This window comes from Herpailurus yagouaroundi, unplaced genomic scaffold, assembly GCF_014898765.1.
Source record: "Herpailurus yagouaroundi ecotype Mexico unplaced genomic scaffold, PumYag 164, whole genome shotgun sequence".
NCBI lineage: Eukaryota > Metazoa > Chordata > Mammalia > Carnivora > Felidae > Herpailurus > Herpailurus yagouaroundi.
The window spans coordinates 15,909,227-15,933,190 of NW_024412405.1; the positions used below are offsets into that span (position 1 = coordinate 15,909,227).

The following is a 23,964-nucleotide window of genomic DNA, read 5'->3' on the forward strand; positions in this document are numbered from 1 at the left end:
AAGAAACCCCGGCTGACGCCCTCAGCAGCCTTGGGAGGTGTTCTCCCTGTTTCCCAGAGGCCAGTACTGAGAGATTGTGTGGCTAATTCAAGGTCATACCACCAGAAAGTTAGCAAAGTCTGGAGTTCCTCCGGTGGTACACCTAGCAGAATTTTTTTCTCATTAAATTAAAAAAAAATTCTGGTAAAATACATGTAACGTAAAGTTTGCCATCTTTTTATCTTTTTAAATATTTATTTATTTGAGAGAGAGCGATAGAACCTGAGTCGGGAGAGGGGCAGAGAGAGAGGGAGAGAGAATCCCAAGCAGGCTCTGTGCTGTCAGCATGGAGCCCAATGTGGGGCTTGAACCATGAACTGTGAGATCACGAGCTGAGCCGAAGTCGGAAGCTTAACCGACTGAGCCACCCGGACACCGCCCCACCCCCCTCACCATTTTAAGTGTACAGTTCAGTCATGTTAAATGCATTCACACTGTTACATAACAGTTTTCATCTTGCATTGGTGTTTCGTCAAGTGCGAGCTTCCAGTTGCCCCTTCCTCCCCCAGCCCCCCGGCAACCACAGTTCTTTCTGTCTCTCCATATCTGACAACTCTAAGTACCTCCTGTAAGTGGAATCGTAATATTTGTCCCTTGTGACCCCACCATTTTACATTTCCACCGCTCTGCGCCAGGGTTCCAGTTTCTCCATGTTCTCACCCAACTTGATATTTATTTTCTGACAGTAGCCCTGCTGATATGTGTGAGCTGACATCTCATGTGGTTTTGATGTCCATTTTCCTAATGAAAAGCATCTTTTTTCTCTTCAAAACCGGAATTTTAAAGAGGGCCTTTCAGGGCAGGGTGTCCTCATCTGCGTAAGTTCCACTGCTAATTGCATGAGCGTTTTCTACAGGGAATAAATGACCCAGTATGTTTCAAGCTGTTTGGTGGTTAAAGCTCACAGATCTGTACTTTTCTCTTGGAAGGAAATTGAGACACCGAGATACTAGGTGACTGGCAAAGGGTCGTGGAGGTGCTGAATTTGTAGAATTGGAGCAGGGGGCAGTCTGGGACCAGAATCCAGCCTTCCAGCTCCTGAACTGGGCTTCTTTGGAGGTACCAGCCTACCAGGGTTAGCAAAATCTGAAGGTCCGTTTCTCTTTTTTGCTTCATGATTCATAGACATTCATTTATTCAACAACAAATTCTGGAGCACCTCTGTGGTATCCAGTATCGTGCTAGGGATAAAGCAATGAATAAGAGAAGTAGAATCTCTACTTTCACAGGCTATTATTGTCCGGCCTCAGAAATTTCCTTAACCCTGGTGAATCGGTGAAATGGTGTTCATTGTTAGGCCGTCTCTGCATATTAATTATTGTCATCTAAATAATACATAATGGATTTGCAGAGGTTTTTTTTCTTTTAATCTTTAAAAAATTTTTTTTAAGTTTATTTTGGGAGAGACAAAGCGAGCAGGGGAGGGGCAGAGAGAGGGGTTGAGAGAGAGTCCAAGCAAGCTCCTCACTATCCGCGCAGAGCCCAATGTGGGGCTTGAACTCACGAACTGTGAGATCATGACCTGAGTCAAAGTCGGACACTTAACTGATTGAGCCACCCAGGAGCCTATGTATAGGTTTTTTTTTTTTTTTGATCCTCTGTACAGTTATTATTTTTTTGTTTCATAATTAGTAATTTGTAGGGATCATTTGGAATTATACAAGTACCGTGTTCCACATCAGACTTTCACCCATGAGTTTTAACTTCATTGGTAATTTCCTAACTCCATGGTTCCTTCTATATTTGCATTCTAGAATGCAAGAGCTTTCTCTTCTCTCGTGTTTCTGTGGCAGTAAGGATTCACGGATTCTTCTGTTACTTAATGGTTTGACTCCTCGCCATTTATTACGTGATGCCGGGAGCATCCCAGATTTGTCTGGTGAGAGCCCTTTGCGCAGTCTCCTCTGTGTTTTGGACGCATCTTCGTGATTCCTTGAGTGTAAGGTGTTGTGGGCTCATCTCAAGCTTTCTCTGCCTGTTCTGTGCTCCTGTCAGCCTGTGAAGGGAGGTGCCCTTGTCAGGAAAGCCTGGGACACCGCTCACCTGGGCTCTGCTACTTTTGTGACAGCCCCGCGGGCATTGTCCCTTTTGCAGCCGGTGTTGTGGTCGGACCAGCTCGTGTGATTCTCGTGGTTGCAAGACGAGTCTCAGCGATAACCATCAGGGAACTTTAGAAATGACAAGGTTTATTACCCATAGGTTCTAGAGAGTGCACGGCATGCCTGGGCATGCACACACCTGGATTTGGGGTTCTGCCTCTACAGAGGTTGGGTAGGGTGCCTGGGGTTTTGCAAGTTCACTCTTTCTTGGTGAACTGAGAACATAAGTGGGAATGAAGGCATGGGAAAAGCCAGCGGTCAGAGATGGTCAGTTATCTCTGTCATCCTGAGTTTTCTTTACAAAAGAAATTTTTTTTTAATGTTCATTTTTGAGAGAGAGAGAGAGAGAGAGGCACGGCACGAGCAGGGAAGGGGCAGAGAGAGGGAGACACAGAACTGGAGCAGGCTCCAAGCTCTGAGCTGCCAGCACAGAGCCTGATGTGGGGCTTGAACTCATGAACTGTGAGATCTTCTTGACCTGAGCCGAAGTTGGACGCTTGACCGACTGAGCCACCCAGGCACCCCTAATCCTGAGTTTTCTTACAAGAAGAGGGAACTTTATGGGTGGTGTAATGTGGCTCTTCATCCAGTGTGGCTGTCTTTATTTGAGATGGAATGACTTGCAGTGAATGCCTCAGCAATCAGTGAATGCCTCAGCAATCGGAAGCTTAATGCCAGGCACTTAACATGACAGTTAGAAAAGCTAATCGACAGGTGCTTCCGCATATTGCCTCAACCTGGAAATGAGACATTTCTTCAAGGAGACCTGGTTTCTTTAGGGAAGAAAGATACTGAAAAACCAGGATCTGGGTGCAGGAGGCCAAAAGGCATAAACTTCTAGTTACGAAGTAAGTCAGTCCTGGGGATGTAATGTATGGCATGGTGACTATAGTTAATAATTCTGTATTACGTATTTGGAAGTTGCTAAGAGAGTAGATCTTAAAAGTTTTCATCATAAGAAAAACTATTTTTGTTTTTCTTTATGTAAAAGAAAAAAATAAAACCCAGAATTTGGGCTCTGGAATGCTTTTTGCTGCTGGTGTGTCAGTGTTCCCAGGGCCTCTCAGTGGATAGAGCTGTGTGTGTGTGTGTGCGTGCATTTATGTTCCCCTCCATGTCTCTATATTTAAAATGTACGCTTTCAGGGGCGCCTGGGTGGCTCAGTCAGTTCAGCGTCCAACTCTTAATTTTTTGGCCCAGATCATGATCTCACAGTTGCTGAGTTTGAGCCCTGCACTGGGCTCTCTGCTGTCAGCCCAGAGCCTGCTTCATATCCTCTCTTGTCCCCTGCCCTCCCCACTTTGCCCCTACTCATGTTCATGTCCTCTCTCTCTCTCTCAAAATTAAATAGACATTTTTTTTATGTTTATTTATTTTTGAGACAGAGAGAGACACAGCATGAGCAGGGAAGGGGCAGAGAGAGGGGGGACACAGAATCCGAAGCAGGCTCCGGGCTCTGAGCTGTCAGCACGGAGCCCGACGCGGGGCTCGAACTCACGAACTATGAGATCATGACCTGAGCCGAAGTCGGACGCTTAACTGACTGAGCCACCCAGGCGCCTCTAAATAGACATTAAAAAAAATGTTTAATAAAATGTAAACTTTCAAAAAATTTGAACTATAGTTGTCACAGGATATTACTTTAGTTTCAGGTGTACAGGTTATGCTGTGCTCACCACAAGCTTGGCTACCATCTGTCACCATACATCTCTATGACATCACATACATCACCATACATCACTATGACAACACCACTGACTGGGAGCGCCTGGCTGGCGGAGTGGGTAGAGCATGCAATTCTTGACATCGGGGTTGTGAGTTTGAGCCCCGCGATGGGTGTAGAGATTACTTAAAAATAAGATCCTAGTAAAAAACTCAACAACACCATTAACTACATTCCCGATGGCTGTGCCTTCCATCTGTGTGACTTCCTCATTCTGTAACTGGAAGCCTGAACCTCCAACCCCACCTTTTGCACATCCCCCTCCCTTCTGGCCACATCAGTTTGTTTTCTGTATTTATGGGTCTGTTCCTGCTCTGCTTTTTGTTTGTTCGTTTTGTTTCTAGATTCCACATGTAAGTGAAATCGTACGGTATTTGTCTTTTGGAGCCCCCCCCCCCTTTTTTTTAACAAACCCCATGAATGTAAGTTCTGATGAGACAGATGTGTAATTTGGATCTGTGTCACTCTTCTTTTCTCTTAATTTTTAACAGGTGGCTGAACCCCTTGTTTAAAATCGGTCACAAACGGAGGTTGGAAGAAGATGATATGTATCCGGTGCTTCCAGAAGATCGCTCAAAGCATCTTGGAGAGGAGTTGCAAGGGTAAGCCATGGGCAGGAATGAGCCGGGTGAGGAGGAATGAGAATTTCTAAGTGTGTGTCTCCTGGTTTGGGATGGGTCTGGCCTGAGCTTCCTTTCCTAATGCCGTACACTCACCTCCCCTCAGGCTGTCCCTGGGCTTAGCCTACTTTGGTGGCTGGGGGAAAGCATATGTTTCCTGTGCATTTGTGGGGTGGCAGTTGCCAGCAGCAGAGGCCCTGGATGCCAGGATCTGTCCCGGAGATGGTATCACTGGAGGAGGCTGTCTGGACTCAGGTCTGCCTTACTGGCTTGCTCATGGTGCTGTAAATCCAGCAGCGCTTGGCCGTGACTTGTTTCCTGAGACTGGAACTTTCTCCCTCAAGGCATGTTTTTCTGGTGCTTCAGGTTCCGCACCACACATCTTTTAGGAGCCCTGCACACGTTTAGCAGTGCCAGTGAAGCAGCCACAGAGTGCCCTATGATAAACAGAATGTCCTGTAAACACGTAGCTTTTGATTTGTCCGCCCCACCCCCGTTCGGCCCTGTAGCCGGGTGTGTGGTTTCTCACTGTTCTTTTGTTTCTCTTGCAGGTACTGGGATAAAGAAGTTTTGAGAGCCGAGAAAGATGCACGGAAGCCTTCCTTAACGAAAGCGATCATAAAGTGTTACTGGAAATCCTACTTAGTTTTGGGAATTTTTACGCTAATGGAGGTAAAACTTCTACACACAGTGTGTCGTTTTCCAGTGTGTGCGGATGGGTACACAGATGGCAGCATTGCTGGGGACAGGGGCAGGTGGATTACGGTCTGACGATAAAACATGTCTGGGAAACATGATGTAGCCCAGCGGTCGTGTTCATCTTCAGAATGGGCAGATACTTAAATGGGCCTCCGGCGGGGGCGGGGTGATACTGTTTTTCTTCTAACCAATCGAAATGCAGTGTTGCGGAAGGCTGGTGCTCTGAAGTTTTATGGCATGTTGGGATATTGCTGGTGCGTGGGAAGGGTTAGAAATGCTAACAGTGATCCTTGACCCAAAGAAGCCTCTACAACCTCAAGGAATATGCGTGCTCTCGTTTGGAGGAATTCACTTTGGATAGAGCCCGGAGTAACACAAAGCATTTTACAGGTGCTCAGCGAATAGTAGTGATTTGACCCGAATAGCAGTAATTTGACCCGGCCAAATCTGATGAATGCTTTCTTCCCAAGAAGGTATTACTGCCTCCCCCTTCCAGGGGAGCAGAGCCCCGGGGCTCTGTGTGGAGGGTGGAGCCGGCCAGAGCTCCCGAGAACACATGTCTCTCCGGGCTGTTTGCAGAAGGACATGTACTATGAGCCAAAACCCCGTCTGTGGAGGAATTCTGGAGGATTCACACACGACCCATTCTGGTTTCCTGTCCCCGGCTACTGGGGAGGATTGGTGGTTGGAAGGAGGAGCTTTGGTAGCCCGGCACTGCAGTGCGCGTAGGAGTGATGTGCGGAGGCAAAGCAAAGGCAGAAAGTCATCAGGTCCTTGACCTCCATTACCCTGAAGCGCCTCCGTCCAGATCCTCCAGTAAGACCGTGTTCTCCTGGACTCGGTGTCAGTGAGCCTGTGCCTGTTCTGGGCTTCAGCCTGCTGGAAGCATGCTGCAAACCCACCTGGGTGACTCATGCTCTTTGGTACCTCAGTACTGCCTTAGGGACGTTGGTGGCCCTGTGAGTGTATGTAGGTCGAAGGGATAGAAGTTGTGGTTGCTGGGAAAAGGTTGTTTTATTTTATTAAAAAAATTTTTTTTAATGTTTATTTATTTATGAGAGAGAAAGAGAGAGACAGAGCATGAGCAGGGGAGGGGTAGAGAGAGAATATGAAGCAGGCTCCAGGCTCAGAGCTGTCAGCATAGAGCCTAACATGGGACTCGAACTCACAAACTGTGAGATCATGACCTGAGCTGAAGTCGGATGATTGACCGACTCAGCCACCCAGGCACCCCGGGAAAAGGTTGTTTTAGATGGAGAAGGGCGCTGACTTGTCCTGAGTGCTGGGCATGAGATGGATGGGCTGGTTGGTGTGTATGGGGGAGGGGCAGCTCCCATGTAAAAGGCTCTGTCGTATTGAAGGGCAGTGGGTGTAGGTAGGTGATCTCTGTCCTGTGTAACTGGAGGAAACCACAGGGTCTGTCAGCTGACAGGGGACTGGATGGCCCTGGGAGATTGATGACAAAGGCGGGTTGGCCGGAGGGTGGGGACAAGTATATGGGGCACCCATCACCACCTAGATACTGCTGTGGCTTGTCAAGGGCAGGGCGGAGATGCAAAGCAGTGGGACTGACAGGGTGGGGGGGGGGGGGGGTGGGGGGGAGAGGGTACAGGAGCTCTTCGGGAAGCCTCAGCTTGTCACTGACCTGTGGACAGGGGTCCTAGTGATGGTGTTTCCATGTGGTCACAGCAAGTCTCAGTTTGAAATACACAGGGTGACAGGTTGGTGTTGCCGTGGCCGGTGTGTATGCAGGATTTCCTCATCAGATATGGGTGCTGACCTCGCAGAGCATCGAGCTCATGGATTCTGCTTGGTGGGGAATCCCGCAGCCTCGACGTGGGCCCTGTGTCTGGGTGGGGGTGGGCAGGCACGTGTGTCCTTGGACCTTGGGGCCGGACGGCGTCCCGGAGCAGCCTTCCTCTGCTGCCCCCAGTTCTGTACTTTCCCTTGGTGACAAGTCCTGAAGACGAGGGATCAGAAGGGTGGCCCTTGTGGCTGGGTTTGGACCGTGCTCTGGCTTTCCTCACTGTAGCGCACTGCGGCCGTCTTGGGGTGGGTCGCTAACCCCCCACGGTGACTGGAACCCATCTCAGTATGAGCTGCATCTTTGCTGCGTTTGGGAGAAGAGGTATGAGGTGCAGAGGCCGGGCTTCCCCCTGAGAGGATAGGCCCCACTCTGGTGCAGGGAGCACCGATTACTGAGTCGTTGAGCCTGGGAATACCTACTGCTGGGAGAGCTGGGGGTGCTGGGATGGGGGGCTAGATGAGGGTGCAGCTGGTGAGAGTGCCGGCCTCTTTTAGGACGTTGGTTATCTGGGAGTGGAGTCTGGCAAACATGGGACTCATACCCGGTAGTAGTCGCGGTGGTGGTGGTAGGGCTCATACCCGGTAGTAGTCGTGGCGGTGGTGGTGGAGGGGGTGGGAGGGCTCTTACCCGGTAGTAGTAGTCACGTTGGTGGAAGTGGTGGTAGGGCTCATACCCCGGTAGTAGTCGCGGTGGTGGTGGGAGGGGCTCATACCCGGTAGTAGTCATGGCGGTGGTGGCGGCACTGGTGGTTGCTCAGCCTCAGTAGTGGGATTGCTAGTGTCAGCAGCAACAGCAGGACTCACACTCAGTAGTAGCAGCAGCAGTACTGTTGCTGGTAGTATTACTGGTGTTACAGCAGGAGCGGTGAGACTCCCACCCAGGCGCGTTAGCAGCAGCCGCAGAAGCTCATACTCTGTAGCAGAAGTTTTCTCACTGGTGGTATTGCTCCTCTTGGTGGCAGCGGAGCCGTAGAGCCTCCCACTCAGCAGTAGTATTAGTAGCAGCGGTGGAGGCTCATACTTGGTGGAAACGGCAGCAACAGTAGTTCATACTCAGTGGGAGTCGTACCACCAGGAGCAGTTTCCGCAGGGGCCCACACTCGGTGGTAAGCTGGTTCTGGTAGTAGCATGGGAATGACAAGGACTTGAAACTGTCAGCAACTGCTACAAGCACTTTACACGGAATGTTACTTTCATTCTTGTAGCCAGCTCCGACACGGTGGCGAGTATTACTGTTTTCCCCACTGTAGGGCAGAGGACGCACAGCGCCAGGTAGTTCTGTGGTGTGCCCGGTGTCCCACAAAGCATAAAGGACGGAGCCGAGACTCAGTCGTGGGTGCTCAAACTTACGAAACCTGACCTTCTGGATGACTGAAAGCTCATCCGGTGTCGGGAAGGCTTGTTCAGAGGACTTCAACTTCAGGGTCTCAGATGCACGCATCTTGAACCTGCCTTAGGCTGTAAAAGGCTAAAAACTCCCTGGATAGAAAACGAGATTAGGGGTCGGGTAGAGCTCAGGTGACAGTGTCCCCTGGGAGCCGGAAGTGGCTAGGGTGCCGACACTGGCAGTAGCAGCATGGTGTCTTCAGATCAACCAGGAGCCCTTTAGAAAGCCACCTCTACTCTTTACTGTCCCTAAGTGGATGAGGGTGTGGTTGCCCTGTGCCTAAGTCTTAAACATCCATCTATACTCTTGCTTTGCTTTGCTTTGCTCCCCTCGCCTCCCCTCGCCTCCCCTCGCCTCCCCTCGCCTCCCCTCGCCTCCCCCTCCCTTTCCCCCTCCTCCCATCTCCTTTTTTCTTCTCTTTACTTCTCTTCTCTTTTCAAGTTTATTTACTTATTTTGAGAGTGTGTGAACAGGAGAAAGGCAGAGAGAGAGAGAGAAAATCCAAAGTAGACTCCACACTATCAACTCAGAGCCCAATGCGGGGCTCAGACCCACAAACCGTGAGATCATGACCTGAGCCGAAATTGAGAGTCAGACGCTTAACCGACTGAGCCTCCCAGGTGCCCCACATCCATCTACGTTCTTGAGACACCATTCTAGATGAGCTCCTGGAGACCGGCCAGCGGGAAGACTGGAGCCTCAGAGGGCACTTGGATGATCTGAGCAGAGGCCGAGTTCTCTGTTGTTACCAGCAGGTACACCTGGCTCCCTGCTGAGAGATGGTGTTTCTGTGAGCCTCCGAGTGGGCGTGCGTTGGTGAGGATGAGAACCCCGGTCAGTCCCTGGTGTGCGGGCGTGTTCCCACGTGCAGGGTGTGCAGCCGGCCCGAGGTAGCGCAGTGACCGTCTGGGGTGGACTCCGTGCCGGCAGCGGACACTTCAGGTGTGGAGTGGACCCGGGCTGCCGCCTGGAGGGCGCTTGCTCCTTCGTGCTGTGATGAGGCCCGTATCTTGGTGGTTTCCCGTATACAATGAGACGGTGGCCTCCGAGCCTGGTGACTAGCTCGCTTCTCACTTCATGTCTTTAAGAGAACATGCGCCAGAGCCCTTACTCCTGTGGCGGGAAGCTCAGGCAGCTCCCGGTGTTAGAGCTCAACTGGAAGTAAACCTTGAGTTCTTTTCTGACAGCGAAAGGAGCCTGAAATCCAACACACATGACCCTTGTTTTCCTAGACTTGCCTGGCTGACACACTGCTGTTCTGGAGAAGTTAGAAATGACTTTTGATGGTGGAGCTACTAAGGATCTGTTACATTTCAAAATCACTTTCAGGTGCTATTTTGGGTTTTCCGTGACTAAAGGTAGTTATTCAGTTAGTTTGATAGGATGAATGTTAGTTTATTATTTTTATTTTTTTACTGTTTATTTTTGAGAGACAGAGACAGACAAAGCGCAGGTGAGGGAGGTGCAGAGAGAGAGGAGGGACACGGTATCCGAAGCAGGCCCCAGGCTCTGAACTGTCAGCACAGCGCATCCCGAACCCACAGCCCGCGAGATCATGACCTGAGCCGAAGTCATACACTTCACTGAGCCACCCAGGTGCTCCGGCATGTTAGTTTGATAATAAACTCTATGAAGCAGCTTCTTGTTTTGTGATCTTCTGTGCTGCTTGTTGCTCTTTGTATTTTAGGTCGTGGAAGATCTGAACTCAACCATAGGATTTTTGGAAGAGCTTGAGGCTTGCTGATTATCCATGGTTTCTAAGCGGTACAGGGTTCCCAGCCAAAGCGTGGGCACGGCCTTCCCCGGGCACCACCGGCAGCACGAGCGGGGAGAGGCAGGGCGTTCGATGCAGGCTAGGGTGAGGCTTTTGAGGTTGGATTTCACAGGAGCGAGAATCTCCGTCCCATGATGATTGAGGAACGATTGTAATGCTCGCAGAAATCGGCTCCGTGCTGATGTTGAACACAGCGTTCTTGCAGGCCAACGCAAACTCGAATGGAACAGCCAGCGAGTTCCCGGCCCGCCTGGTGCCTGTGTGCACCTCCATGGGGACGTGGTGGGGACCGACCAAGTCTCCTTCTGCCCAGAGGAGGAGCCTGAAGCGTCCTCGGGAGCAGGCCTCAGACAGTAGCGGGGACTGCCTCCCCATGCCACCCGGGGCCTTTGCTGTGAGAGGTGCGGTCACTGCCTGTTGTGTTGGTGGGGAGGCTGCACATTGCCGGTGTGCTCCTAGTGCCCCTGCCCTGACAGGGGAAGGGTGCCCGGGGGTTAGGTCTGCTACGTGGGACGCTTGGAAATAGCCCCGGGCGGCTGCCGGCGTTGGCCAAGGCCACTTTTGCTGATTGTGTGTGGTCCAGGTGGAGGCTGTAGGGAGTTGAACGTTTGCCTAAATCTTCAGGCTGGAACTCAGCTGATGGGCAAGAAGTAAACAAAATCCTTTGAATTCCCCAGTGTGGTTTATACCCCAACTTAGGGCTGATTCCAGGAGAGCTGCTCCTGGGTTTTTGCATTTATTTTTTTTTAACATTTTTTTAAGTTTTTTTTATCTTGAGAGAGAGAGAGACAGAGAGCATGAGCAGGGGAGGGGCAGAGAGAGAGAGGGAGGGAGAGAGAGAGGGAGAGAGAGAATCCCAAGCAGGCTTCACACTGTCAGCGTGGAGCCCGACTCAGGGCTCGAACTCCTGCACTGTGAGATCATGACCTGAGCCGAAATCAAGAGTCAGAGGCTTAACCGACTGAGCCACCCAGGCACCCCAGGGCCTTTGCATTTATGTCCTAACTGATTCTTCCAAGAGCCCCTCACCTCTGCTCAACCCAGGGGGCTGAGGAGTGGCTGTTGGTAGCTGACATGGTGGGTCATGAATGACCATTAAGGACTGCTTGGCGAAGGCGAGGTGAGGAAGCGGACAGGAGACCTGTTGGGTGCACCTGCTGTGTACCCGCTGCCGGGTCTTGGGTGTGTAGTGTTGTTAGTATCCACAGTGATGACCGACCCCGAGTCATAAATAAAGGTGATGCTTCTCATGCGTTTTCTTTAAGATGTCAGGCAAGTAGGTGACTGGTTACCAAAAAATTTTTTTAATGTTTATTTAGTTTTGAGAGAGAGAGAGGCAGAGACAGAGTGCAAGCAGGGGAGGGGCAGAGAGGGAGACACAGAATCTGAAGGAGGCTCCAGGCTCTGAGCTGTCAGCACAGAGCCCGACTCGGAGCTCGAACTCACGAGTGGTGAGATCATGACCTGAGCCGAAGTCGGACGCTTAACTGACTGAGCCACCAGGTGCCCCTAAGTGACTTGTGAGTTCCAGCCTGGCGTCGGGCTCTGTGCTGACAGCTCAGAGCCTGGAACCTGCTTCGGATTCTGTGTCTCCCTCTCTCTCTGCCCCTCCCCTACTCATGCTCTGTCTCTCTCTGTTTTTCAAAAGTGAATAAATGTTAAAAAAAAGAAATTAAAAAAAAGTTTCACTCACTTGGACTCCTTGTTCTCCATTGTCGTTTGTAAGCAGCAATGGATTTTCCAAGCCTGTGTGAACTAGCCTCTGCCACTAAGAATAGAATAAGTCTCAGGGCACCTGGGTGGCTTAGTCATTTGAGTGTCTGACTTCGGCATAGGTCATTATCTCAGTTTGTCAGTTCAAGCCCGGCATCAGGCTTTGCACTGACAGCATGGAGCCTGCCTGGGATTCTCATTCTCTCTCTCTCTCTGCCTCTCTCCTGCTTGTGTATATGCTCTTTCTCTCTCAAAAAGTAAACAACAAGAATAGAATAGGACTCTATTCTACAGGACTTCTCTGTAATAAGGGTGATCTTAGTTTATACTTAGCTTATGCTGGTTTTTGGGCACTTTGAGCAGTTGTATCTCATTTAGTTGTGCCTGGATTCCTCTGAAGTAGACAAGGCAGGTGTTTCTATGCATCAGGGTACAGGGACCCAGGAGGGCATGGATGGAGTTAGGGTCATGTGATGTGCAAAATGGCTGACCTGGTTTCTGAAGCAAAGCGTTCTGATCGCCAGGCTGGTGGTCTTTGCATTCTGTCCTGACGCCTTCTCCTGCCAGAGCCCCCACCGACAGTGGTTGGAGAGTCAAGAGTAGGTAGGTATGTGGGTTTTGTTTTCTTTGTCTTTTTTTCTCATGACAACAGCTATGTGCTCCTCTGTCAACTGCTCCATATACTTTTTGTTCCCCCTTTCTTTAAGAACACTTCAAGAATACAAACATAGAATGTGATTGAAGGGTAACAGAATATGCCACCCCACAATATGCCTCTTTGGCATACAGATTATTTTTGAGAAGCATCAGACAGGAGAGGAGAAGCCCTGAAGACAGAGTAGAAGTTACCCTTGTGTAACAGACAGTTACATTTATAAAGGAAATCTACATCTGTAAGGGTGTCTCCCTCTTTGTGCCAGAAGACAAGACTGGCTCTAAATCACAAGACAGTCTTGTCAATGGAGAAGTCTTTTTTTTTTTTTTAATTCATTCATTCATTCATTCATTCGGAGAGAGAATGGGAGCACAGGTAGAGAAGGGGCAGAGAGAGGGAGGGAGAGAGAGAGAATCCCAAGCAGGCTCTGCACTGCCAGTCCAGAGCCCGATGGGGGGCTCAAACCCACAAACCATGAAATCCTGACTTGAGCTGAAGCTGGATCCTTAACTGACTGAGCCACCCAGGTGCCTTTGCTTAAACAATTTTTGATGTTGCTCCTGCTACCTAGAAAGTTTTTATTTGGTTAGTTCAAGTTTGAGAATATATATTTTACCAGTTTTATTTCTTAAGTTGTTGAGGGTGAGGATGTGTGGGAAGGCGTGGGCCATGAATGGGCCTTACTCATTAGTGAGCCCATTCGTTGGCTGGATTATTAAGTACTATCAGAAAAATCCAGGTGCTTAGGTGGCAGTGACCTGCCTTTATACTCTTTTCGCTGGATTTGTTGCCTCTGTCAGTTTTCTCTCTGATGGGTGACTCCGATTATATTTTCCTTTATCCACACCCATGTTACGCTCAAATGGAGAGCTGAGGAACAGACAACAGTGACTCCCAGACACGATCCTCCGTTTTAGGAACGTTTGGGATGGCGGGTGTTTACCCCTTGGCTGCTGGTGGTCGGCTCCAGGGCGTGTGCTGCCTGCCAGGGCTGGGACTATCCATATGTACAGTTTGGAGTTTTTGCCTCACTGTGTAAGCCTCCAGATTTTCATCTCTGTGATCACCTAAATGGTCTGTTTTATGGCCCGTTGTGTTTGGGCTGCTTTCTTAAACTCTTGATGCTTCTGGGGATGAATGATTGGGCATGCTGGAAACGTATCAGTGAGCCTTTGTGTTCTTGAGATCTGATTGTCGTCTTTAATAAACAGCATTTCCTTGTAGAAGAGAACTGTCATGATGTCATGAAAGGCAAGGCTGTCGGTGAAGCCTGAGAACGTGCGTGTGCATGTGTGTGCGGTGTTGGGGTTTAATGGCACGCCCATGTGATGGATGGGAACATCTTTCTATAAATATCCTGAAGGGGTGCTAGTTGGTAGGGAAGAAAATGCATTTTATTTTTTTTTTTTTAATTTTTTTTTTTCAACGTTTATTTATTTTGGGACAGAGAGAGACAGAGCATGAACGGGGGGAGGGGCAGAGAGAGAGGGAGACACAGAACTGGAAACAGGCTCCAGGCTCTCAGCCATCAGCCCAGAGCCCGACGCGGGGCTCGAACTCACGGAGCGCGAGATCGTGACCTGGCTGAAGTCAGACGCTTAACCGACTGCGCCACCCAGGCGCCCCAAGAAAATGCATTTTAGTTTTGTTTTGGGATTTGTTTTTTTTGGGTTCCCTTGCCCTTTTGTGCCATGGGTTCCTCGCTTGGGACAGACGGAAAGAAAACCTGTTGGTTATTTGCCATGTCTGGGTTAATAAGGAGAGATTGCTTGAGGGGAAATGCTTGTTTCAAAGTCTAGTGCTTGAAGTATTTCCAAGCTTTTGGCATTGGAGGAAATGATGTTGAGGGCCTGTGTGTTTGCTTTTGGTGATGTGATGTGGACTTGCATTGAGTGTTTGATGTTCTTTGATGCCAGGGGAAGGTACCTCATAAGAATGGAAGTAAGGGCACCTGGGTGGCTCAGTCAGTTAAGCATCCGACTTCAGCTCAGGTCATCTCCCGGTTTGTGAGTTTGAGCCCCATATTGGTCTCACTGCTGTCAACGCAGAGCCTGCTTCGGATCCTCTCTCTCCCCCTTTCTCTGCCCCTCTCCCACTCTCTCAAAAGTAAAAGAAACATTAAAAAAAAAGAGTGGTCGGGGTGCCTGTGTGGCGCAGTTGGTTAAGCGTCTGACTTCAGCCAGGTCACGATCTCGTGGTCCGGGAGTTCGAGACCCGCGTCGGGCTCTGGGCTGATGGCTGAGAGCCTGGAGCCTGTTTCCGATTCTGTGTCTCCCTCTCTCTTTGCCCCTCCCCCGTTCATGCTCTGTCTCTCTCTGTCCCAAAAATAAAATAAATAAACGTTGAAAAAAAAATAAAAAAAAAAAAAGAGTGGAAGTAGGTTGTGGGGTGAAGCGGCCATCTGGCAGGGAGGGGCAACTTCTGCTGTTTCTTTGCCTTTTAGTTTTAGGGAGAAGAATTGCTTTCCCGAAGTCTTAGGAAGGAAGCCCCAGTGCCTCCTCCCTCGTTGGTGTAGAATTTTAATTTTTTGCCTCAGGGAGTAAAATAGATGATCGTAAAAATTCTTCAAAACCGGCACCTGCCACGTGTGGCTGATAGAGAACCACTGATGGCATTCTTTTGAGTTTGGCTTGTGCTGTGTTAAACTCCTGACTCCAGGAGGCAGTGCTCAGCTTCACCCCTGCTATGGAGAGCCTGGGAACCTCTCAAGCCTGGTCCTTTTTCTTCCTCCAACAGAAGTTGGAGAATGGACTCCGTTCTCCGGACCTACCGACATGTGGAGTTTGGGTTGGGAAAGATCGGAGGGTTCCCTCTTTGGGGTGTGTTTGGTTGCAAGGGTGTGCCTCCCACGAGTGAGCCATTCTTGGTTTTGCTTTGGGCTGGGACGTTGAGAGTGCAGGTGAAATCGGTGGGCACGCTGTGAGCTGGGGCTGCCACATGTATGCACATCCCTTACTCTTTTTGTTTTTTTTTTTGCTACTCTTTTCCTCATTCATTATAGGCCAAGACTTATTTGATAGTTTGCCAAATGCGTTCTAAAACAGTGGTTGTAACATTTATGGAGCATCCACAGTGTACCCAAGCACAATGTACTAAAGCTTTATTGCCTTTGCACTTCCAATTTTGGCTTAAGTTTAAACTATTACTGGCCTGTCTTAAAGAAGAAAATAGTTCTGTTTTGCTTTGAGATTAGTGATGAATGTAGTACTTTGTTAAAGTGCTTTTTTTTTTTTTTTTTACATGTTAGCAATAAAAGCAAAGCTCGTGTTACGAAAAACTGGTATGACCTGTATTTCTAATGAAGGCTTTTTTCTTTCCTTTCAGGAAGGCACCAAAGTAATCCAGCCCATATTTTTGGGGAAAATTATTAATTATTTCGAAGACCATGGTCCTGCTGATTCTGTGGCTTTGCCCGAAGCCTACGTCTATGCCACGGTGCTGACCGCCTGCACGCTCGTTTTGGCCATACTGCACCACTTATACTTCTATCATGTCCAGTGCGCTGGCATGAGGCTAAGAGTTGCCATGTGCCATATGATTTATCGGAAGGTAAGTGTCATTTGGTATCATGTGTACCTCACCTGAAGCATCTTGTTGCGGGGGGGCGCCTGGGTGCCTCGGTCGGTCAGGTGTCTGACCCTTGATTTCAGCTCAGGTCATGATCTCATGGTTGTGAGATCAAGTCCCACGTCGGGCTTCAGTGTGAAGACCGCTTATGATTCTCTCCCTCTCCCTCTGCCCCTCCCCCACTGGCTCTCTTTCTCTCGGGGAGGAAAAACATAAAACATTTTGGGAAAGTTCGTACATTAAAATTTTTGTATATAGCATCATTTCAATATCAGAGAAGCTTGGTACTTATATCAGGCTAGTGTGTGTGTGTGTGTGTGTGTGTGTGTGTGTGTGTGTGTGTGTGTTTTCCTTTAAGTGAACTTTACTGATATATAATGAAAGTTTTCTATTGGGATCATATCAGGGCTGCCTTTGATAACAGGGCTGCAGGCTGTTGCAAAATACTCTATTTGTAACGGAGTCTAATTAAAAAGTATCTTAATTAAAAAGAATCTAATTAAAAAGTATCAAAAATAAGTATCAGATTGATTTAGGCATGAACAATGTCCAGTGTTTTCACACCCTAAATCTCCTAGTTGTATGTATGGAAATGCTGTTCATTAAAACTTTTTCAACGTTTATTTATTTTTGGGACAGAGAGAGACAGACCATGAACAGGGAAGGGGCAGAGAGAGAGGGAGACACAGAATCGGAAACAGGCTCCAGGCTCTGAGCCATCAGCCCAGAGCCTGACGCGGGGCTGGAACTCACGGACCGCGAGATCGTGACCTGGCTGAAGTCGGACGCTTAACCGACTGCGCCACCCAGGCGCCCCTAAAACTTTTATTTACATCAGAATTGTATTTTACGAGTGACCTTCTGTGAAACCGGATCTATAAAATTGAAGCTGAGAGAAAAGATTCTATTTGAGACAGGGAATAATTTAAAAAAAAAATTTTTTTTTTAACGTTTATTTATTTTTGAGACAGAGGGAGACAGAACATGAACGGGGGAGGGTCAGAGAGAGGGAGACACAGAATCTGAAACAGGCTCCAGGCTCTGAGCTGTCAGCACAGAGCCCGACGCGGGGCTCGAACTCACGAACTGTGAGATCATGACCTGAGCTGAAGTCAGATGCTTAACCGACTGAGCCACCCAGGCGCCCCGAGACAGGGAATAATTTTTTAAATGAACCATTTAGTCATGTTCCGTCTAATCGTGTTAATTAAAGAAAAACATAAATAGAATCTATGCCAAGCACATTCACTATGTTCCATAGTTGTGGTTGTTTTTAATAGTATTAAAGAAAGTAGTTGGATGTTTGGGATGAAACTTTAAATTTTACATTGTTTTTAGTAATTTTGGAGAGAACTTACAGTTTCGTGTGCTTTATGTTGCTTTCCATTCAAATTATTTATGCAGTATTTTCTTCTCCTTTAGTGTAGCAGTTTTAATGACAGGACCTGATTTGATGTGTTCAGTGTTTTTGTATGCAGGAAATGCCATAATCTTCACTATTATGAAGGGAGTGAGGATCTCAGGTGTTTTTACAAAGGAGCTGCCACAGACATACCAGTGACAAGAGCTCAAGGGCTTTGCACAAATTTGATCCCGGATATATCTTTGCCTTGGGCTTTAAAAACAAAACCACAGGGGCACCTGGGGTGGCTCAGTGGGTGGAGCATCAGCATCTCTGACCTCGGCTTAGGTTAAGTCAAGCCATGATCTTGCGGTTGGTGAGTTCGAGCCCCACATTGGGCTCGCTGCTGTCAGCCTGTCCACACAGAGCCCACTACAGATCCTCTGTCCTCTTCTCTCTGCCCCTCCCCTGCTTGCGTTCTCTCAAAAATAAGTAAGTACGAAAAAATAAAAATACAAACACCTCATTTTAACTGTATTGTATACGTGAAATTTGCTAAGAGAGTAGATCTTAAGTGTTCCCACCACACACACACACACACGTGCGCGTGCACACACACGCACACACACCATGATAACCGAAGTGATGGATATGTTAATTAGCTTGACTATAGTTCTCATTTCCCAATGTATAGCTATATCAAAATATGACATTGTACACCCTAAATATATACAATTTTGTTTGAAGTTTTTGAGGTTGAAGTAATCTCTACACCCAACATGGGACTCGAACTTATGACCCCAAAATCAAGACCCTCATGTTCTTCCAACTGAGCCAGCCAGGCACCCCAATATATATAATTTATATTAAGTCCTTATTGAAAGATAAGACCAAACCATTTAAAATACTGCTTCTTGGGGGCACTTGGGTGGCTCAGCCGGTTAAGTGTCCAACTCTTGATTTTGGCTCAGGTCATGATCTCATCACGTTGGGTTGTGTGATCGCGCCCCTTGTAGGCCCCTGTGCTGAGCATGGAGCCTGCTTGGGATTCTCTCTCTCCCTCTTCCTCTGTCCCTCCCCCGCTTGCTCTCTCCCTCTCTCAAAGTAAATAAATAAACATTTAAAAAATATTGCTTCTTGAGGCACCTGGGTGGCTCAGTCGGTTGAGTGTCCCAACTTTGGCTCAGGTCATGATCTCACAGTTCATGAGTTCGAGCCCCGTGTCGGGCTCTGTGCTGACGGCTCAGAGCCTGGAGCCTGCTTCGGATTCTGTGTCTCCCTCTCTCTCTCTGCCCCTAACCCACTCACATTCTGTTTCTGTCTCTCTCAAAAATAAATAAACATTTAAAAAAAACTAAAAAAAAAAAATATTGCTTCTTTTACCTAGTTGCTGCTTATTTAGAGCTTCTGTTTCTTGTGAATACTTTCCTTGGCAAAACGCAAGATGTCTCCTCCACGTTCTTCCTTTGAGCAGAGTCTTATTAATCTTGGAATTGGGTGAATCTCAGAGGCTTCTTACTGCCCGTGTTACGACATGTAAACTCCGGGTCCTCTTCTGTGACCTGGAAATGGTAGTAGTGCTTGTATGCTCTAGTCAAGGGGTCTTTGCTCTAGTCAAGGGGTCTTTGCTCTAGTCAAGGGGTCTTTGCTCTAGTCAAGGGGTCTTCGTTGCTGTCCCCCCGCCCCCCCCTCATTACTCCATTGTAGTCCATTGTACCATTTAGGAGAAGAATAGTCTGATTTCTCTGTAAATTAGCTAGATTTTTGTTTTTCCAGGTCATGCTTATTAGCTTCCATAAATAAATAGGAAATTCCACTAGGGCTCTACCGTGAAAACCTTAAACATGGAAGTCAGGTTTGAGGTGATATTTCAGTCCAACAGAGCTCTGCTGAACAGGTTAGTTGTTGTTCACCTGTTTTTCTTCCTCTTCTCACTAACTTTGGAAGGTTACCTTTGGGAAATCCGATCTGACCTGGCACATTTGCTTACCTGGATGTAAACATCTCTCAAAGGTGTTAATTTGCTGGCTTGATTATCCTAAAAGGATTGTCCCCTTACAAAGAGGGTTAAACCAGTAGGCGTAACCTGAAATTCCAGAAAGGTGGGAAACACCAATTTCTAGAATCCTGCTAGGTGAAGACATAGACATTTCAGCAGCTCTGAAAGCCCTCTGTGAACATTTGTGCCTTAGGCTTAGGCCCCAACTCCTGATCCCCGTCCTGGGAGAACACCAGGTTGGGTGTTGTCACTAGAGTGGCTATAGTTTATAATAGTGAAGGGTGTTGAGGGATGTATCGTATATATAAATGACTTGTCATTTGTCTACCTTTGCACAGCTTTGGTACAATTACTCTTTAGGAGCTTTGAGATTTTTTTTTTTTTTTTTTAAGATTTTATTTTTAAGCAATCTCTACACCCAGTGTGGGGCTCAAATTCACAACCCCGAGATCAAGAGTTGTATGAGCTCAGGAGCAGGCATTGATTGATTGTGGTAAAATATGCATGACATAAAAACTTCCCATTTTAGCTCTTTATGTGACATTAAGTACATTCACATTGTTGTGTGGCCATCCCCACTATTCATCTCCAGAACTTATCTTCCCAGACTGAAATTCTGTACACACTAAACACTGAACTCCCCAGGCCCCTCCCCCACAGCCATCACCTTTTTACTTCCTGTCCCTGACCCTAACCCCTGGTCTAGGTACCTCCTGTAAGTGGATTCATGCAGTATTTGTCATCTTGTGTCTGGCTTATGTCAGATAGCGTAATGTCTTCAAGGTTTATCCGTGTTTTCAGAATTTTACTCCTTTTTAAGGCTGGATACTATTCCATTGTATGGATGTACCACATTTTGTTTCCCCATTCATCTGTCAGCATTTGGGAGATTTGTCTCCATCTCTTGGTGATTGTGGATACTGCTGCTGTGAACGTGGGTCTACAAATACCTCTTCAAGTCTGTACTGGCAGTTCTTTCAGGTACATTCCCAAAAGTGGAATTGCTGGGCTATAGGCTTAATCTTTTTGAGGAACTGCTGTGCTCTCTTCTGCGGTGGCCGCATCATTTTACGTTCCCACTTGATCATTGATTTTTCTCTTAAATTTGATTAAATTAAGAGGAGTTTTTATGAACTATGACATGTTGCTTGGATTAGTGTTTCCAGTTGGTGGTCTGTAGAAACAGCCCATGGTGGTCTGTTGAGGTTCCTCAAATTTCTAGGGCATTTTTTTCAGAACTTTGTAGCAAGTCATGGGATTGTGCAACACAGGCTGTGTTTTTGTAAAGTCATCAGATTGGTGTGAAGAACACAGGTTCCTCACCTTAGTGGTGTTTTGAACATTATACTTCATCATTTTAGAAAGTCCCTGCCAGTCACGAGTCATTTTCCCAGCATGGATTGCTATTACCTCTATGGTGGGACTAGTAGTTTACTTACTGTCTTTGTTCTTGGCCAAGACACAGAAAAGCAGGACATGTCCAGCTTCAAATATCAAGGGGCTACTTCCTCAGCTGAGAACACAGGAGGGTAGGTGCCAGGCTGGGGGGAGGATGGTACCTTCAGACGAGGTGTGCACGGATCAGAGGACAGTCTCCAGCCCCGTCACTAGTGGGGATGGATCTCTCATTTGCCAGCCTGACCTTGGCTTCAGGCCCAGGTGGAAGTGAGCCTGAATGTTATAGGTCTGTAGTCCTGGGGTGGGCAGGATGGGAGTCTCAGTAATCAAGACGGTCTTGGCCTGTGGTACAGAGAGTTTCTTGTATTGCAAAATGCATATGGCACAGAGGTTTTTACTGAAGATCTTTAGTCCGATTGGCTCTGGGTTTCTTGACTTTGTGTCCCTGTTGGTGGTTGGTTTGCTCTGAATGCCGGGTAAAGCCAGAGCTGGCACTTTTTCAGTTCATGGATGTTGTTTTTTGCTACTTGCTTCCTGGTGCAGACTTCTTAAGAATTGGATCGGTTTGACCATATTTCTTCTTGTGGCTAAAGTCTTGTCTTCACTTTTTTAGTTACCCCAAAGGATGATTTGTGAGAGAGTATTTTTCTTCGTTTGAACTTGTAGGATGAGCTGATTCCCTACAAATATCCTAGTTTCCTTTTATCCTCTATTGTGGATCTGTCTTGCCAGAATTTATATACAGTCAATCCTCATTATTCACAGACCCCGTAGTTTGCAAATTTGCCTACTTGCTAAAGTTTATATGTAATCCCCAAATCAGTACTCGAAGCTCTTTCATGGTCATTTGTGGGTATGCACACAGTTGCTAAAATTTTGAGTCACTAGCTGTCATACTGTAAATAAGTACCTTTTCACAGTCTATTTATATTTAGTGCCTGTTTTGTGCACTTTTGTCCTTTTTGTTGGTGATTTTGCTGTTTAACATCGCCTCACATAGAGTGTGGAAGTGCTGTCTAGTGTTCCTGAGCACATGAAGGCTGTGATGTGCCTTGTGGAGAAAATGTGGCACATACTACAGGAAAATGCCTGTCTTAGATAAGCTTGGTTCAGGTATGAGTTGTGCTTTTGGCGTGAGTCCAATGTTAATGAGTCCACAACGGATAGTAAATACGGTGTCATTAAACAGAAACACACAACATACGGTTATGTGTGTATTGATGATAAAAATGTTATCAAAGGCTGGCAGGAACCCAAGTCTGTGTTTTCCCAGGAGCAATTAGTATTCACCAATTCATGGTCACAGTGACTTTATAGCACACACCTACCACGGATAAGGAGAGTGGACTACTGACATTTATGCAGTGCATCTCACGGGAGGGACATCTGTAGAGCAATCTTCTATGTAGAGAAATAATTTTACTTACCCCAAGTGTATTTTTAGTCATTTAAGTGGTATAGCTGTGTTTTTAGAATTCTGTAATTTGAAGAAAAAGACATGCTTCTTGTATCTATACTACTTAGATCACATAGTCTTTCTCAGTGGACTCTTCCCCTTTCTTCTGATCTTTTCCCTTAAGACCCTCTTCTCTTGACCATTTTACTTCTTCTTTCTAGACCCTTCTCCAGCTCAGCCGTATTGTAAGATCAGCAGTCAGGACATCAGGCATACTTTATTATAGACTCTGAGAAGGAAGTAGAAGGGGACCGGCCAGGAGGCAGAGTCAGCTTGCTGACTTCTCCTGAGCAGAGTCTGCAAGAAATGGAGCTGGAGTTAAAAAACAAAAACCCTGTGCAGCAGAGTGTACTGGTTGTGAGAAGGGAAGGGTCCACCCCACCTGTTCACCTCCCCCTGAATTCACTCTCTACACTGTGCAAAGTTAGTCAGCATGTCAGCCACATGGTGTCATGTCCATAGTTCTCAGACAGAACTTTGTTTTGTTTTTACTTAAAGCTAATTTTGCTTCAGTATAGACACCCTGCGTTTTGCTTTATATTTAGGCTGGATAATACGAGATTGCAGATATTCAACTGTTGAGGGCTTAATAAACAGCAATTTCATATGGCTCAATCCAGTATTTTGCCTATTAGTCTGTGGTTACATTTTCTTTCTGAAAATGTCTAGGGGCTAGCGTCCTGAGAATACGGTCATAGTGAAACTGCAGTATTAATGGAAATAGAGCATTCCTAAGAAGTATATTTGGTTGGAATTTCTGTTTCTCTTTGTAACCTTCTGACAAAATTAGAATGAGGTACTAATGCATCTTACATTGTTTAACACTTTAAAATCTTTTAAACATATTTCCCCCTCCATTTTCCCCCTTGGATATAAACTTGAGTTGGACCTGTGCATTTTGTGAAAGAAAAGTTCATCTCTAGGGGTGATTTGTCAGTGTTGTAGTTGGCTAGGGAAGAGCAGTGTATCCTCACCAAGACTTGGTATTGTCAGTATTTTTAATTTTAGTTACTCATGGGTATGTGTAATAGTATCTCATTATGGTTTTGGTTTTCACTTCATTGTTGAGTAGTGATGCTCAGTATCTTTTTATGTGCTTCTTTGCTGTTCGTGAATCTTCTCTGTGAAGTATCTATGCAAGCATTTGCCCCTTCTCTTTTATAGTGGGGTTTTCGTCTTGATGAATTGTGTGAGTTCTGTATATGCAGGAGGCTAGTCGTTTGCCAGATGTATAAATTGCCAACATTTTCTTTCAACCTGTGGCTTGCTTTTTAATTTACCTAATAATATCTTTTAAGGAATGGAAAGTTTTTGATGAAATCCTGTTTATCAGTTTTTGTGTTTTTTTTTTTTTTATGGTTATCGTTGCTTATATTCTGTCTGAGAAACCTTTGTGTTTTATTCTGGGTGTTTTATGGTTTTAGATTTAGATTTTGGTTTGCATTCATAGTGTATTAATTTTTATATATAATGTAAGGTAGGGGTTGAATTTTATTTAATTTTGATATAAATATTTAGTTTCTGCACAATTTATTGAAAAAATTACCCTTTGGCCCTTTGAATTTAATTGGAAACTTTGTCAAAGATTAAATGACTATATGTGAATCCGTTTCTGGATTCTTATTCTATTCTGTTGATTTATAGGTCTATCCTTTCTCCAAAATGAAATTCTCTTGATTACTGTAGC

General features: G+C 46.7%; 1 protein-coding gene across 3 annotated transcripts in view; it reads left to right on the forward strand.

Moving 5' to 3' along the window:
• Nucleotides 1-23,964, forward strand: part of ABCC4 (ATP binding cassette subfamily C member 4 (PEL blood group)) — a 265,767-nt gene that overhangs the window by 43,561 nt on the left and 198,242 nt on the right. For all 3 annotated transcript variants that reach the window (XM_040487238.1, XM_040487236.1, XM_040487237.1), the window contains exons 2-4: nucleotides 4,353-4,463; nucleotides 5,033-5,153; nucleotides 15,840-16,064. In XM_040487238.1, coding sequence (XP_040343172.1) covers nucleotides 4,353-4,463; nucleotides 5,033-5,153; nucleotides 15,840-16,064 — 457 coding nt within the window. The remainder of the gene's footprint in view (nucleotides 1-4,352; nucleotides 4,464-5,032; nucleotides 5,154-15,839; nucleotides 16,065-23,964) is intronic.